Here is an 18,298-nt window from a genome sequence, read left to right as displayed (position 1 = left end):
GCAGACTTTGTTAATTACATTTTGTACAAGGGGTGCACAAATTGCATAAATGTTGCATTGGGTAAAAATTGCAGGAAATATATTTTTCTAATTGTTTACTATTTATTTCCAATAAAATACAAGGAAATGAAAATATATGTATGTAGCTTTGCTACCAAAATAAAACCCTATATCTGCTGAAAAAAAATGTCTGAGATTGTATGGCACTAAATTAAGAGTTTAACCACTTTCCTACCGGGCACTTTTACCCCCTTCGTGCCCAGGCCAATTTTCAGCTTTTAGCGCTGTCGCACTTTCAATGACAATTGCTCAGCCATGCAACATTGTACCCATATTAATTTTTTATCATTGTGTTTTCACACAAAATGATGGGGTTTTTATGTTTTGCACTATAAACAAAAAAAAAAAAAAAAGAGCAAAACATTTGAAAAAAATGTTTCTATTATAACATTTTTGCAAACAGGTCATTTTTCTCCTTCACTGATGTGCATTGATGAGGCTGCACTGATGGGCACTGATGAGGTGTCACGGATAGGCACCACTGATGATGCTGCACTGATAGGCAGCAATGATGGTCACTGATAGTTGGCACTGACTGGTGGCACTACTGGGCAGCACTGATGGGGGGCACTGCTGGGCACTTATGAGTGGCACTGATCATTAGTGCCGATCTGCTCTGTTACAGCTGTCGGTTATTAGGAAAGTGTTGCTGATAACCGGCAACTATATTTACCACATCATCTGCTGTATTATTGGACACAGTTGATCACGTTGTAAAAGGCCACTGTGATTGGCCTTTTACCTCATCACGTGATCAGCTGTTCTGTAAGACACAGCGATCACGAAGATCGCCGGGTGCACGCTGGAGGTGAGCGGGAGGGCGCATTCTGGGAGAACAACATATGACACCCTCCCAGAACTGGACAACCGGGATTGTAGCCGTCATTTGGCTATAGCACGGTTAGCAAGTAGTTAAAATACATTTCTAATCAAAACAATGTTTTTGAAGTTTTGGAAAAGGGGAGGGGTAGACCCTCTCTGTTTATAATGTTTTCTGTCCCCATTTGGAAGATTTGTCATAAGTCAATTTGGACAGGTGACCATTGTCACCAGGAAAGAGTTGGGGAAACCCAGAATTATTCCCAGGACAAGGAGGTAAGGGAAATCTTCAAATAGGATACTTGGTTCATAGACAAATGTCTAAGATGGTAAGTTCCCTCACTTTGGGAAATTTTCTCTAACCTTTCATTGTGCTTCTAGCACAGGAAGTGAATGAAGATTTTAACCCTTCCATATTTTATCCAAAAATGAAAAAAGTTTTGGCCATACATACATACATACAGTACGTGTCAAGAAGTTTGCAACAACTGCTTTGTTAACGTACTGACAACCCTGAGCTCTTCTGATCATCATAATCTATTCAATAACCATAAAATATACCAAAACTGCTTCTATCAGAGAAAGATAAATGTAATGCCTTTAGGTGCTATGTGAATAATCGAAACAACCCCATAACCAAAATGAGGGCAGAGGACACTGCATTCCCCGTGCTGATTTTGGTCCTTTATAAGCAGCTTGGCAAAATAGAAGAGGTCAGCTAGACAAAAAAAGTCTTTCTATTAAAGAAAATAATTAGCCTGTAGAAGACCCTGCTTATTCTTGTGCTCATGGTATTTAAGAAATTCAATCCCTTATGGCAGATATTCAAAGAGGTAAAAAGGAAAGGATGGTGAATTTTTATGTTTAATATCAAACGGTCTTGTCTCCTGTGGAAGCCACTTAACCCCCCCCCCCAACAGTTAATCCACTTACCCTTGAGGCAAACATAAAAAAAAGTATCCATTATTTTCAGAGCATCTCTTGTTACAGGGCAGAACAAATAAAAGTAGCACTTGCAGGGTTTATTTAGGTTCCTGATTTCATTTAATGCTGCAAGCTATTTTTAAAAAGCTGTCACAAAAAGACATCCATTAATGTTACACCATCTGAAGAAATGTTTCTTTTACAAAAGAAATAACCACTGTGATGCTTTCTTGAAAACCTACTTCAGGTAGTAAAAGCCAGCAGTAATAATAAAGTATACAATATGCTTTGAACGGCCTGAATATATCAAAGTACAGACTTAGCAAACAGATTTCTAAAAACACTGTACTAACAGTGTATGTAAACCCCAACACCGAGATCGTCCCAGCTCCCAAGGTGTCAAAAGCATAGGTACCAGTCACACTCCCTGTTTAGGAGTCTTAGGAGGGTTTGGGCAGACCCTTACAAATCTGGTCTTTCTTTGGTGTTGAATACACAATTGAAAACATTCTGTTATATCCGTTTGATAAGTGCAGTAAAAAAAAATTATTTCATCAAAATTTTAGTGCTATCCTGTGTCCTTTCCACACTTCCAGCGCTTATTTGAGACTACAGAATGATTAGCCTTTGTGGCATAGAGATCCGAAAGTGGTGGTCAATGAGTAATTTAGCAAAAGACAATGGGAGGGCTGACCACCCACTGATCACAAAATTCTGGGGGAGAGTTACTAAAGCTGGTGCACTCAGAATCTGGTGCAGCTATGTATGGTAGCCAATCAGCTTCTAACTTCAGCTTGCTCAATTAAACTTTGACAATAAAACCTGGAAGCTGATTAGTTTCTGTTCAGAGTTTACTCTCCAGTTTTAGTAAATAATCCCCACTGTGTTATCAACCCACAACAGGGCTTAAGAGCGCAGTGCACTTCTGGCAGATCAACAATGATGAAAAATGTTTTGTTGAATTGGAAGGGTGATACTCCACCCTCTATACACCGATTTTATTGCATGGTTAATCTGGTGCTGCCTCAATATAAGCTGATCTATAAAGACGGGCCTGCCCTCAAAACATTTACGAAAATCTGGCAGCCCTGGCTAGATATAGCGGACTCTTTTTGGGGAGATGCTCTCTTGTTACAACCATTGTCACAGGATTTCCTCTGATCTGTAAGGGAGTTGATGGTGTGGGTGTTTGTTTGTGTCTCTTGTATGTGTTAGGTTGTGTATTTGTAGGTTTCTGACTGCTTAACTGTTGTTATGTTATTTTTGTTTTGGGATTCTTTCTTGTTATATGTATGGGGTTTCTGGCCTGCAATAATTTGTTGTTTGTTTTTTGATCCCCTTTTATGTACCCTTACTTTGTGATTTTAGTTTTGCGTTTCTATTATTATTTGCCTTTTTCTGTTATTGATTGTGTTTTATAAATGCAAAATAAACACCTTTTAAAAAAAAAAACAATGATGAACATGTACTTCTATTGTACATACGTGATGCATTTTTTTCTTAACATTGACATACTTTGTTCTAAAAGGTTTCCCTATTTCCCATCTTAGAACATTGGGAGGTACGGAATTATACTAGTTGATCAATCCATCCAACAAGTTTATGATGCTTATTAGTCTTTTTAGACAATCCTTCATAAAAGCTGTATAAAAAAAATACCACACTGTGTATTGGAATTATTTACATTGATTGTAGGTTAACACATTTGGCTAAAAATGTTTCAGCTGAAAAGAACCTTGTCTGTATAAACATTTGGACAAAAGCAGTCTAGCAACAATCTTTTCTGTGTAGAGATGCAGACTGTGATCTAATATATACAACTCTATTCTAATTAGGTGTCCGCACATTTACTCCCAGTCAATACACACTTTGTCTTGACACATTTCACTGTGCTACTAAATAAGCAGGCATACAGACCTTAATTATTTGAGTGAGTGTTTGTGCTGAAGACTCAGCAACCATTGCTAGCAGCAGACATCTGTGCAGTTCCCTAATACTTGAGGCAATGGTGACTGAAAATGGAGTAAAGGCTTGTTTATATTCACTTGCATCATCAGCAACAGAAAGAAATTGCTTCGATCCATCCAGTATGGCAGAAAGGACTTGGAGTGCACAAGCACGAGTCTAAAAGCAGAAAAATGGTTACTGGAAAAAAAAATTAAGGTAAGGCGAGTATAACATTTAGCCAAAAGACATATGCAAATCAGTATTAAACTAGGCTGACCTTGGATGCATCAGAAAAAAAAAATGTGCTAAACCTTTAAAATTGATCTAAAGAGGGTACACAACACTTAAAGTGTAACTTTACTTTCATGGGAAAAAATATATCAAAATATAACAATATGTCCTTTCCTTTTCAATTTGCAGTACTCTAATATTCTGTAAAATGCAATGCAATATGGCAACCTGAATTGACATGAATAGTCAGATTTTAGGCATCCTCTTCAACAGAAAGTCTTTTTCTTGTGAGATTCTCCTAAAGGATTATTCACATCTAAAGACATGCTGACCTTGCAGCTTTCCTCATCACAGCACTGCAAGCGCATCAGCTGATCAATAATAAAGAAGCCACTCCCATTCCAGGTCAGTATCCAAAAAACCTAGAAGAACAAACCGCTTTTTCTTCAGAGAAGAAACAGAAATCTACAACAAAGTTTGTTAAAATTTCTGCAATTGTATATTGATCACCCAGAGATTTTTCTCTCAACAAAAGTGGAGTTACTCTTTATATAAATATCTTAATGACAGAAAGTATGCCCATCTACAAGTTTTATATTGAAAAAATATTCAAGATGTAGCCACTGGATAAGTTTGTATATGTTTGTTGAATATTTTAAGGTGATACATACCTTTGGAGAATAGTCTTTAAGTATTACGGTCACGAGAGACACAGATTGTGGACTTCCTATGCCAGGTATGTCAGGGACGAAAGCTGACCAATAGCCATAAAGAACTTTCTTTTCAATGGACTTTATTGTAGATAAAAAGCAGGATATTGCGCCTTGTCGAACTTTAGCTTGGAAAGACCTTTAAGAAAATAAAATCTGTTATGGGGGAGCTGCATAGAATGCATGAAGGTAAAAAACGTTGAGCCTTTCACAACCACTTTAATATATACATCGACTGCTCTCTTCACTGGATAATATATTTTTAGAATTCATATTACATCATATTTTCTAACAGTATAAAGTGTTTATGACATATGACTGCACTAGAACAGCTTGCACATCTGCTAAAGCCCCTAAGCAGGGGAGGGGTCTAATTAATTCCCTGGGGAGCAAGGTCAGGCTGTACCAAAGCACCCAAAGGTTACTCTGGGAAATCATCTCGCCTGTAATTAGCCGGGCTCAAATATCACTCTAAAGAAACATACATGCCAAAGCTCAGCTGTCAAACCGAGCACTGCAGGAATCCACAGACACAGAATACCCTGGCTGTCAAACTTACATGCGAGTCCTGCTGCTTACTCCCTGGTTCACATAAACACGGGCCACCTTTTGCACGGGCACGAGAGCCCATTCATTTGAACTGACTCCCGTGCCCCTGACATGCAGGGAAGAAGTCCCTGCACTTCTTTGGAAACCGCAGCCTGCACTGGAACCTCGGTTCCCAGTACGGTTGCGTTTTCCAGTGCAGGCAGCGTGCCATTAGAACTAATGGCACCCACCCACGGGTCCGCATTTCTCTGTGCGGGTGGTGCGACTGCACGGATTTTCACGTGCATACGCAGAGATGTGAACCTACGGTACATGTGGACAGGAGCAATGAAAGCTGCTTCTGAGCCACTGAACGAGATGTGGCTATCGAAATGATGGCAGAAGACAGAAGAAATATTTTGGTTATTTTGTCATTTGAAAACTTGCCTCAGCCATCCACATAAAAAGAGGTAAAATTACAAGGGATGTGCAAGCCACCAGTATTTAGGCATTATAAATGTGTGATACAGAGATTTCACCAGACAGGAGAGGTGAAGAAAAATGTGTGTCCCATCAAAATTTTGTATATACACCACTGCTTACTTATAACATCTTAATTTAATATGTCAAATGTATACATATTTAATGTACAGCACTATCCAAGAAGAATAGACATAGAAGCTAGTGAAATAAATACCTCCCTTGTGACACTGCCTTTCTAAGCCTTCTCAACTGTTGGAGAGAATGGACTACTCAACTTCGCCTTGCCTTACTCTGGGATGAGACATCAGAATAATTGTTACTAAAAGGCTTTTTTTGCAAATGGGTGCTTATTATGAATTTAAGACATACTGTAGGTAAAAGCCTTAAAGTAATTGGCAGATGGACCCTTAAGGTGGTCAAAACACTAGAAGAATTTTGTTCGATATTTTTTGTTTTAGGAATGTTTGCTTTTCTAATGGTTAAAATGTCATTAACCACCTTCCGCCCGCCCTATAGTACGACGGGCACAAGGTGGTTCTCTAGTTCTGATTGGTAGGACGTCATATGACGTCCTACCATTCTCACTGCGCATGCGCGGCTCAGGGAGCGTGCAGCGATCGCCGGTGCGCTGTGTCCCTCGGACACAGCGGATCACGGAAAGAGTCAAAGATGTCGGCTCGGTCATGTGATCAGCTGTGTCCAATCACAGCTGATCACATGTAAACACGGAAATGTCGGTTATCGGCATTTCTCTCCTTTCGAGCTGTCACGCTGACAGCTCGAGAGGAGAGGAGAGCCGTTAATTGGCTTTCCGCGGAGGGGACACGTACACTGATCATCAGGGCACTGATGATCAGTGTGCCCTGATGATCAGTGTGGCCCCAGAAGTGCCACCTGTCAGTGCTAATCAGTGCCACATGCCAGTGCCCATCAGTGCCACATCAATGCCACATATCAGTGCCCATCTGAGCTGCCTTTCAATGTCACCTATCAGTGCCAGTCTGTGCCACCTATCAATGCCAATCAGTGCCACCTATCAGTGCCAGTCAGTTCCGCCTAACAGTGCCAGTCAGTGCCAGTCAGTGCCGCCTAACAGTGCCATGTATCAGTGCTGCCTTTCAGTGCCCATCAGTGATGCCTGTCATTGCCCATCAGTGCAACCTACCAGTGCCTCCTCATCAGTGCCACCTATCAGTGTCCATCACTGCAGCCTCAATAACGCACATCAGTGAAGGAGATAAATCACTTATTTACAAAATTGTATAACAAAAACTAAGAAAAAACTTTTTTTTTTCAAAATTTTCAGTGGTTTTTGGTTTGTTTAAGAAAAAATAAAAATCCCAGAGGTGATTAAATACCACCAAAAGAAAGCTCTATCTGTCTCAAAAAAATGATAAAAATTTCATATGGGTACAGTGTTGCATGACCGCGCAATTGTCATTCAAAGTGTGACAGCGCTGAAAGCTGGAAATTGGCCTGGGCAGGAAGGGGGTATAAGTGCCCTGTAGGCTAGTGGTTAAACAAGATTATTAAAAAATGCCATTACTAGCTATATAACAAGGTGTATACTCTGTTATCCAGCGCTCCCTCCTTGTCACTGTCCTTTGTGATTGTATAGCTTGACCGTTACCACATCTATTACGTATTTAGGTGCCTTCCCTGCCATTCATTCTCTCTAGAGTCACACATATGGGTTTATATACAGCGTAAAATGAGAGTCCCCTCCCTCCTCCTCCATGCCCTTGTAAAAAAAATAAAAATATATATACAGTCATGGCCGAAATTGTTGGCACCCTTGATATTTCTCCAGGAAATCATGTATTTCTCACGAAACGTATTGCATTAACACATGTTTTGCTATACACATGTTTATTCCCTTTGTGTGTATTGGGACAAAACAAAAAAAGGGAGGAAAGAAAGCAAATTCGACATAATGTCACACAAACCTCCAAAAATGGGCTGGACAAAAGTATTGGCACCCTTTCACAACTGCGGATAAATAAGAATGTTACAAGCATGTGATGCTCCTGTAAACTCACCTGGGGCAAGTAACAGGTGTGGGCAATATAGAAATCACACCTGAAAGCAGATAAAAAGGAGAGACGTTCACTTAACCTTTGCATTGTGTGTCTGTCTGTGCCACACTAAGCATGGACAACAGAAAGAGGAGACGAGAACTGTCTGAGGACCTGAGAACCAAAATTGTGGCAAAATATCAACAATCTCAAGGTTACAAGTCCATCTCCAGAGAACTAGATTTGCCTTTGTCCACAGTGCGCAACATTATCAAGAAGTTTGCAACCCATGGCACTGTAGCTAATCTCCCTGGTCGTGGACGGATGAGGAAAATTGATGAAAGATTGCAACGCAGAATAGTCCGGATGGTGGATAAGCAGCCCCAAACATGTTCCAAAGACATTCAAGCTGTCCTGCAGGCTCAGGGAGCATCAGTGTCAGCGCGAACTATCCGTCGACATTTAAATGAAATGAAACGCTATGGCAGGAGACCCAGGAGGACCCCACTGCTGACACAGAGACATAAAAAAGCAAGACTACAGTTTGCCAAAATGTACTTGAGTAAGCCAAAAGCCTTCTGGGAAAACGTCTTGTGGACAGATGAGACCAAGATAGAGCTTTTCGGTAAAGCACATCATTCTACTGTTTACCGAAAACGGAATGAGGCCTACAAAGAACAAAACACAGTACCTACGGTAAAATATGGTGGAGGTTCAATGATGTTTTGGGGTTGTTTTGCTGCCTCTGGCACTGGGTGCCTTGACTGTGTGCAAGGCATCATGAAATCTGAGGATTACCAAAGGATTTTGGGTCGCACTGTAGGGCCCAGTGTCAGAAAGCTGGGTTTGCGTCCAAGATCCTGGGTCTTCCAGCAGGACAATGACCCCAAACATACGTCAAAAAGCACTCAGAAATGGATGGCAAAGAAGCGCTGGAGAGTTCTGAAGTGGCCAGCAATGAGCCCAGATCTAAATCCCATTGAACACCTGTGGAGAGATCTTAAAATTGCTGTTGGGAAAAGGTGTCCTTCCAATAAGAGAGACCTGGAGCTGTTTGCAAAGGAAGAGTGGTCCAAAATTCCGGGTGAGAGGTGTCAGAAGCTTATTGATGGTTATAGGAAGCGACTGATTTCAGTTATGTTTTCCAAAGGGTGTGCAACCAAATATTAAGTTAAGGGTGCCAATACTTTTGTCCAGCCCATTTTTGGGGTTTTGTGTGACATTATGTCATATTTGCTTTTCTGCCTCTGTTTTATATTTGTTCCAATACATACAAAGGGAATAAACATGTGTATAGCAAAACATGTGTTAATGCAATACCTTTTTTGTGTGAAATACTTGATTTTCAGGAAAAATATCAAGGGTGCCAACAATTTCGGCCATGACTGTATATATACACACACACGTGTTTAGATTCACTAAGAAACTTCCAAAAGGCTCCCCAGCAGGGGTGTGCTAGGTAAGGGAAAAAGTACATTGTTTCTATGTATTAGTTTAGCAAAACAGTTGCTTATCTCTTTTTGAGAGAGGCAAAATGCCCTTATTCAAATGCATAAGGAACCATTGTGTTCATGTGATTCTTACATTTACGTACTGCATACATTTTTCTAAAATTTCACTTTACTATATATCACTCAAATATATCAAATTTAATTGCTTATACCTGTGAAATAAAAAGCAGAGTCTAGAAAGCAGATGCTGTACGAACAAAGTGAAAGCTAGTGTTAAATCATCTTTGACTCCACCTACACCATCTTAATTTTTTTTATTTTTTAGTCATGTGACCTAAACTACTCCAATCAGTGTTATGCTGGTCACATACTAATATTGCAGACATTATCTGCTGTGTAAAGTATACATGAGTAATTTAAGTTCCTCCCACAGATCTTTCTCTGCCAAGAGTAAGGAAAGATCACATGACCAATAACAGTGCCGCAGAAAAAAGTAGTCTGAGCATTTTATATTTTCAAAGTACAACTACAATTCCAAAAAAAGTTTGGACTATGTTAAATCCTACATAAAGAGTGCAATGATTTGCAAAAAATGATTTGAGAAAGTGTCCCATTTAAAAAAAAAATATATATATATTTTAAAATTGATGGCAGCAACACATCTCAAAAAAGTTGGGAAAGGGCAAATAAAAGCTGGCAAAGTAAGCCGTACTAACAAGGAAGAGCTAGAAGAACATTTTGCAACTAATCAAGTAAACTAAACAGTCTTTTTTTTTTCTTATAAATGGTACATTCTCTCAATTTAAACATTTGATATGTTTTCTATTTTTGATTGTGAATAAAATATGGGTTTGAGATTTGCAAATCATTGCATTCTGTTTTTATGTAGGTTTTACACAGTGTCCCAACTTTTATGGAATTTGGGTTGTACAGTGGCATCATACATTTGTAATATTTATTTATTTCAGTTACTTATATAGCGCCGTCAATTTACGCAGTGCTTTACATATATATTCTACATTCACATCAGTCCCTAACCCTCAAGGGGTGTACAATCTAAGGCCCCTAAGTCACATTCATACATACACATAATAGGGACAATTTAGACAGGAGCAAATTAACCTACCAGCATGTCTTTGGAGTGTGGGAGGAAACCGGAGTACCCGGAGGAAACCCACGCAGGCACAGGGAGAATGTGCAAACTCCAGGCAGGTGGTGCCGTGGCTGGGATTCGAACCAACGACCCTAGTACTGCCAGGTGGAAGTGCTAGCCATTTAGCCACTGTGCTGCCCTAATATGTGAACAAGTAATTCAATCTAACACTGCTCGGTTTAGTTTCACTTTAATACGGTCAAGCTGACTTTTACTTTCGATCAGTCTCGAGAAAATTTGAAGGAGCAGGATAGAAATTCTCTCTCAAATGAATTAATGTCTAACAGTAAATGTGGAATTTTTATTCAGAAAAGTCCATTTGCTCTTATTTGGAATGTTAAAAGCAAATGCCAATGTCCCCAAATGTACTGATGAGAATTTTAACACAAATGTTTGTTAGAAAGTCTATTAGCATATGGCCAATTTCACTCCAATGTGAACAGAGCTAGTGCAGGACCTTAGCTTTTCTTTAGGGCAACACTAGTGATTAAACCTCTGCTTGATTTCAGTGTGCTGCTCATAAGGCAAGTGAACAAGTAGTTAAATCTCCTAGCAAGGATATTTAAACACCACTGTAGCCATAGCCTTACTGCATTTTTCTTGTGAACAAAAGATCTTCACTTGCTGGCTAGAACAACCCTGTGCTTCCTGTCAGAGTATTTCACCTATCATACAAAAGGATTTTTTTTCCCTTTTGCTGTAACTTACTGGGACACACAAGGATATTTCTAATGAGTTGCAACAGTTACTGCCTTGAACTGTAAAATATGCCACTGTATTATGCTAAAGAATGCCTAAAAGGCAGATTACAGCATTTAGTTAAAACAAGCATTTGCAAAGGTTTAAATCATTCTTAGTCCAGGCCAAGGATGTTTTATATTTATTCATCGGGACAGCACGCAGCCGAGGATGTTGCACAATTAAAAATAACAAAGGATTAGGAGCACTAATGGAATGATTCTCTTCAATGCTGAACATGATTCCCATTAGTCACTGTTCATCAGGTCAAAGAGATGATTAAAATAGCTAGAACAGCTTTGCAGCTAAACCAAACAACCCAAAATAAAAGTTAGGAAAAAGAAAAGCGTGCAGAAATATATTGTACCATCAGTTGGAAAACATAAAACCTATACACAGGGTAAAACATACAGTACATATAAAAGGGTAAAAACTTGCAGGACCACTACAGTCCAACCAATTACTGACTGATTTAATAATATAAACCAACAATGAGTCTGAATAGTACTTATTAACAAATTCTTAAGCCAGCCATAGATGGATTGAACCTCAGCCGGAACCAGCTGAAATACGATCCATCTATGGGAAGGCTGGTTGTACTGAAGTCAATCCATTGATTGATATTGAGTACAACAAGCCTGTTGGATTTTTTGCAAGAGATTACTGCTGGTGGATATATCCGCCAGCAGCAATCCTTGTGTTCTGTCAGCAGAGAGCCTTGATATAGCGCTGAGGGAGAGGGATGGAGAGATTCCCCCATCAACACTGTGTTGATGGGGGAATCTATCTACAGTGGATATAAAAAGTCTACACACCACTGTTAAAATGTCAGGTTTCTGTAATGTAAAAAAAATTAGACAAACAATGAGAAAAATCATTTCAGAATTTTTTCCACCTTTAATGTAACCTATAAACTGTACAACTCAGTTGAACAACAAACTGAAATCTTTTAGGTGGAGGGAGGGGAATAAAAAAAAACAACGAAAATAATATGGTTGCATAAGTGTGCACACCCATAAACCAATACTTTATTGAAGCACCTTTTCATTTTATTACAGCACTCAGTCTTTTTGAGTCTATCAGCATGGCACATCTGGACTTGGCAGTATTTGCCCACTCTTCCTTGCAAGAACACTCCAAATCTGTCAGGTTGCAAGGGCATCTCCTGTGCACAGCCCTCTTCAGATCACCCCACAGATTTTCAATTGGATTCAGGTCTGGTCTCTGGCTGGGCCATTCCAAAACTTGAATCTTCTTCTGGTGAAGCCATTCCTTTGTTGATTTGGATGTATGCTTTGGGTCATTGTCTTACTGAAAGATGAAGTTCCTCTTCATGTTCAGCTTTCTAGCAGAAGCCTGAAGGTTTTGTGCCAATATTGACTGGTATTTGGAACTGTTCATAATTCCCTCTACCTTGACTAAGCATGATGTGCAGTGTTGTTTTTGCGCCACACATATCTTTTAGAATTATGGCCAAAAAGTTCAACCTTATAATTATTATTATTATACAGGATCTATATAGTGCCAACAGTTTGTGCAGCACTTTACAATATAAGGGAGACAGTACAATTACAATACATTTCAGTAAAGAAGGAATAGGAGGGCTCTGCTCATGGAGCTTACAATCTAAAGGAAGGCGGAGGTGAAAGAAAAGGTAATAGCTGCGGGAGATGGGGTAGGCTTCCCTGAATAAGTGAGTTTTCAAAGATCGCCTAAAGGCAGACAGGGTGGGGGCTGACCGGACATACTGTGGTAGGGAGGTCCAGAGGATGGGACAGGCTCTGGAGAAGTCCTGGAGACGAGCGTGAACCTTGGTTTCATCAGACCATAGAACATTTTCCCACATGCTTTTGGGAGACTTTTGCAAAATTTAGCCAGGCTTGGATGTTTTTATTCATAAGAAAAGGCTTCCGTCTTGCCACTCTACCCCCATAGCCCAGACATATGAAGAAAACGGGAGATTGTTGTCACATGTACCACACAGTCAGTGCTTGCCAGATATTCCTGCAGCTCCTTTCATGTTGCTGAAGGCCTCTTGGCAGCTTCTCAGACCAGTTTTCTAAAATGTAATCAATTTTGGAGGGACGTCCAGTTCTTGGTAATGTCACCGTGGCGCCATATTTTCTCCACTTCACTGTGTTCCATGGTATATCTAATGCCTTGGAAATTCTTTTGTACCCTTCTCCTGACTGATACCTTTTACCAGTGAGATCCCTCTGATGCTTTGGAAGCTCTCTGCAGACCATGGCTTTTGCTGTAGGATGCGACTAAGAAGATGTCAGGAAAGACCTACTAGAACAGCTGAACTTTATTTGGGGTTAATCAGAGGCACTTTAAATGATAGCAGATGTGTACTGACTCCTATTTAACATGATTTTGAATGTGATTGCTTAATTCTGAATACAGCTACATCCCTATTTACAATAGGGTGTGAACACTTATGCAAGCGCACTATTTTAGTTTTTTATGTTTACTCCCCCCCCCTAAAATATTTCAGTTTGTTTTTCAATTAAGTTGAACAGTTTATAGGTCACAATAAAAAGGTAGTAAAAGTTCTGAAAGGATTTATCTTTGTCTTATTTCTTTATATCACAGAAACCTGACATTTTAACAGGGGTGTGTAGACTTTTTATATCCACTGTACTTTCTCTCTTTTTTCCTACCACCCATGGATGCAAGAAAGAAAAATCGCACCATCTGTGGCTTGCCTAAGAGAAAATTAAATACAGGTAACCTGTCATCTAAAAAAAAAACCAAAAAAACAAAAACTGCTGGAGGTATACAGAATGGGTACTAGGAGGTTCCTGCACATACCCACAGCAGCCTCTCAAATACTAATCGGGCTGCTCTCACAGGAAAGGTTCCAAAACTTCATCATAGTGCTGAAGCTTGCTCATCCCTTCCTGCCTCATGCACATTCCTACTGATCAGTGATGCAGTGCATCATAGTGATGGGCCAAGCAGGAGCACAAGGGTGCTGGGCTTAGCAGCAAGCAATGACACCCAGAAGTTTTGGAGCTTTACCTGTCAGAACCAGCCAGCATTAAGCACTGACAAGGCATCTGTCAGGCTGCTAAAAATATTTGCAAACACTTCTAGATGCCTACACTTTATTTAGATCACAGAGTCCTAAAACAAACCCATGGTAACCCCTTTACGCTGGCCGCACACACATGTGTGCGGCCTCCCACCGTCTCGGCCTAGACGCTGAGCGGTTGCACATTTGCGTTCAGGTAACAAAAAACATATGTGCTGAGAGCGCGCGCTCTGCGCGCTCCAAACACACATGTGCGGTACTCACGGAAAGGTCTCGGTCCGCTCTTTCGATCGGGACCTTTCCTGATCATGTGACCGCCATGGCGACGCGTCACGACGGTCACATGATCCCTAAACTACGCCCCTCCCAGGTGTCTGAAACTCTTAAAGGGCCAGGAGGTGCCGGCAGGAAGGGAGTAACATTCAAACTGCTGAAACTGTTCCCTGTTCTATAGAGCTAGCAGACCTTTATTATTTTTCCAGAGTACTTTTGGAGCCCCCAAAATTGAAGCACAGCTTTATACATAAAGCAACCAAAGTTAACAGGGTCATATACTGTTACACGCCCTAGTGGCTAGTTTGCCAGGTTTTGGAATTCCCAGGGTGCTCTGGATATAAAAACAAACACAAATTATTGTCAGCACTACAAAAAGGGAAAGGCCCTCAAGGCTACAAATCCATGTATGGGCTCAGAGTAGACTCCTCTTCAATTTTGTCTACGTGGGTAAGATATCCACCACTAGAAAACTCCACACAGCACATTGTAATGGACTTTCTGCCCTTAGGGGAAACCAGCACTGAAAAGAAACAAGGCGCACCGCCCTAGCGCAACAATGGAGTAACTCTTTATTAACCACTTGCTGACATGCCACAGTAAATATACTGTGGTGGGGCGGCACGTACATGCACGACGTACATGTACGTCATTGTGATCTTCACTGTGCAGTGGGGAAAATAATTATTTGATCCCCTGCAGATTTTGTAAGTTTGCCCACTTACAAAGAAATGAAGGGTCTATAATTTTTATCATAGCTGTATTTAAAATGATAGAGACAGAACATCAACCAAAAATCCAGAAAAAAAAAAACGTGATACAAATGTTACCTTACTCACTGAACTGCAACTAAATTTATAAGTATTTGATCCCCAAGCAGAACATTTTTGCCACTGTATAACCAATAACAGTGTAAAAAAAAAATTCTTGATCACCCCCTCCCCCCCCCCCCAGTAATACAGTGTCTCTATGGTAACACTGAGCTATATATATATACACACACACACATATATATACACACACACACACACATATATACACACACACACACACATATATATATATATATATATAAAAAAGATGCTGTACTGCACTGGTGAAAGAATTGTGAATTTTTTCAAAATTTCTTAATTTTCCCCCCAAAAAACTGCAAAGAGTACAGTGGGGCATGACCATGCAATTTCCAGTTAAAGTAGCACAGTGCTGAATAGCGAAAGATGTGTTAATCATGAAGAGGATAAGATCTTTTGGAGCTCAAGTGATTAAATAAAGCCAAATGCCATTGTACCCCCAACAGTACACAATCAAGTGCATGCAGCAGGTCTAGTTCCAACACAGCTAAGCTCCGTGGAAGAGGGATTTGCCCTTGAAATGAGGAAGCTGTGCCCTCTTGGATGTATCTGTTTTCCTTTGACAGAACTGGATCTGCTACATGCATTTGATTGTGTACTGTTGCGAGTACACTGGTATTTGGTTTTATGTAATAAACAGTTACTACGTTATTGCACTTAGCTGATGACTTTCATTTTTAGTTTATTCTTTTGATAGAATTAACATTTCTGACAGATTCTGTTGCTGTCTGTGACTTTACTGAGGATCTTCCCCCGCCAATGTCGCTATGGCACCTGTACAAGAAATGTTAGGGAGTGGCTGTCTTTAGGACAGGAAGGCACAGACAGCAATAAAAATATGGTCAGAAGTGGAGAAGATGGCTGATGGAGCAATGACTGACATGCTGAAGTGAACAGCACTGGGGGAGGGCACTCTTGTAGTAAATGTGCCATAACGTGCAAATAAACTGTGAGCAGTTAGACAATACACACACACACACACACACACACACACACACACACACACACACACACACACACACACACACACACACACACACACACACACACACACACTAAAAACAAACAAATGATAAAAATCTGACCTTATTTTACTTTGTAAGCCACCTTCGGCATCTGAAAATTCAGAATCACTGCTGCTCATTTTTTTAAATCTTGAAGATGGTGAGTGCGGTGGATCCTTTCCAGTATTTTTCATTGGTGATTTCTGAGAAGTTAAATAGGGATTGTAGTTTGCACCTGCTGAACACAGTTTCAATTTGTCAACAGCAGCAGTGAGTCCATCCCCTGAATCACTTTCTGTTCCATCTTTCTTCTCACTCTCCTGTTGGCCTTTTTTCTGTTTAGCCCTGGATTTCTTCTTTTTGTTCTGCATGAAATTTAAAAAAAAAAAAAAAAAAAAAATTACAATTCAGGTTTTTGTAATGATGTAGTTCTTTTCTCTTTTCTCCACAATTTACAAAAGGGGCAAGAGCTGCAAATTCATGTTGCTACTGGATATCCAATGTGTTTTTGATCATCTTTGTACATACCTATTCATATTTGTATTAAAGATATATGTACAAGAAATCAAAGAAGATGAGCACTACCTGTTATATGTTTGTATCGTTCATTTATTAAATCTTATTCAAACCAGAAATGTTCAACACCTGTATCAATTAGTGGTTACAACAACCAACAGATTTTATATAATAATAACACGTGGAAAAACACTAGCAGTGCTTCTGGTTAGTCTCAATAAAAATATACCTAAAACATGAACAGAAAATACACAAAGTACCACTATAATATGTTCAATAAGTAAATGCAAATAGAAAAAAAAACAGGCACACATCGGACATTTTCAGCTGCATTGGAAAGGCAATGTCCTGTCTTCTGGTGTGTTGCTGCACCTTTGAGAATGACCCTGCTCTCTGTTTGTGCTTTGCTATTAATGCCCCATAGCTGGGAACTCCTAGATAGTTTATAGTAAAGCTGGTCATTGATGGATGGAAATTCAGCCACTTCAGCAGGGAGCAGCTGATCGGTCCATCAATTGACCGATTCATTAAAAGTTGAACTAATGGACGACTTTTCTCAAATTGGCTATTGGAAAATTTCTTGTCGGTCAGTTCTGCAGGCAAATCCGTGGATATATTCTATATACAGACAAAGCACCCTGCCTTTTATCCTAAAGTGGATCTGTACACAGGATATCTGTCAAATGCAAACAAAATACTTAACAACCAAGTGTCAGTCTGATTCAAATAACAGGTATTTTCCAAACTGCAATGTGTGTTAAATATATAGTTTGATCACAATAATATCCCAGATGTTTTGTAGTATACCATTAAATGTAGCAAAGGGAGGGGGAAGGAAAGTACAATAGATACAGTGAAGCAGCACAGATGTAGAAGAGATAGTGGCGATAAGGAAATGTAAAGGACTGAAAAGTTGTTCTGACAATGGTTCTCCTGATGGTTACCTTGTTAGTACCTTAAGAGGTACCCACTGCATTGTTAATAGTGAATGCAAGCAGTTCTGCTTTGGACAATTACAATCTACTTGATGTGCTACTCATTTACCACATATGTGCAACAACAACAAATCAATTGAAATATAAGTGTACAAGTCCCAAAATCTGAAGATGATCAGTCCAATAGATTAAAAGAGGAACGTGCTCAATCCATATATCATCCAACGGTGATCCCCAAACCACATCTGAAAGTGAATCATTGTGCTTCCATCACCAGACAAAATGTTTAGCCTTTTAGCAAAAACATTGATCTCACTAACCTGAGATCAAACAATGCCGGTGTGCCCTTCAGCAAGAAATCCTCTTGAACTTAACGAATGCTCACAAGTGGATAAAGACTTCCATCAAAGCATGTCCAAGTAGATAGTATATGTTTATTAGTTTGGTATTCTAACTTTTTGTGGTTGCTGCACTCAATTTATTTAGAGTATATTTATTTACATGTTTTTTTACCAAATACTTTTTGCATCTATACTGCTTTGGACATTGCTGACATGAAAAACCAATATTGTGGGTATTGTTTGTTCCACTTCAAGGACAGTTATATGCATGGTCAATTTGTT

General features: G+C 39.7%; 1 protein-coding gene across 1 annotated transcript in view; it reads right to left on the bottom strand.

The window, feature by feature from the left end:
* LOC149445573 (HEAT repeat-containing protein 6-like) overlaps positions 1 to 16,595 on the bottom strand; it is a 51,198-nt gene extending 34,603 nt beyond the window's left edge. Inside the window, exons 1-3 of the mRNA XM_089653640.1 lie at positions 16,306 to 16,595; positions 4,653 to 4,830; positions 3,721 to 3,927 (exon numbers count right to left, since the gene is read on the bottom strand). Coding sequence (XP_089509766.1) covers positions 3,721 to 3,927; positions 4,653 to 4,830; positions 16,306 to 16,595 — 675 coding nt within the window. The remainder of the gene's footprint in view (positions 1 to 3,720; positions 3,928 to 4,652; positions 4,831 to 16,305) is intronic.
* Positions 16,596 to 18,298: the final 1,703 nt, after the last annotated feature.

This window comes from Staurois parvus, unplaced genomic scaffold (assembly GCF_062004578.1).
Source record: "Staurois parvus isolate SC_StPar_1 unplaced genomic scaffold, SC_StPar_1.0 ptg000717l, whole genome shotgun sequence".
In the NCBI taxonomy this organism is placed as follows: Eukaryota; Metazoa; Chordata; class Amphibia; order Anura; family Ranidae; genus Staurois; species Staurois parvus.
The sequence above is the reverse complement of the archived record's forward strand: the minus strand, read 5'-3'. Positions and strand labels throughout refer to the sequence as shown.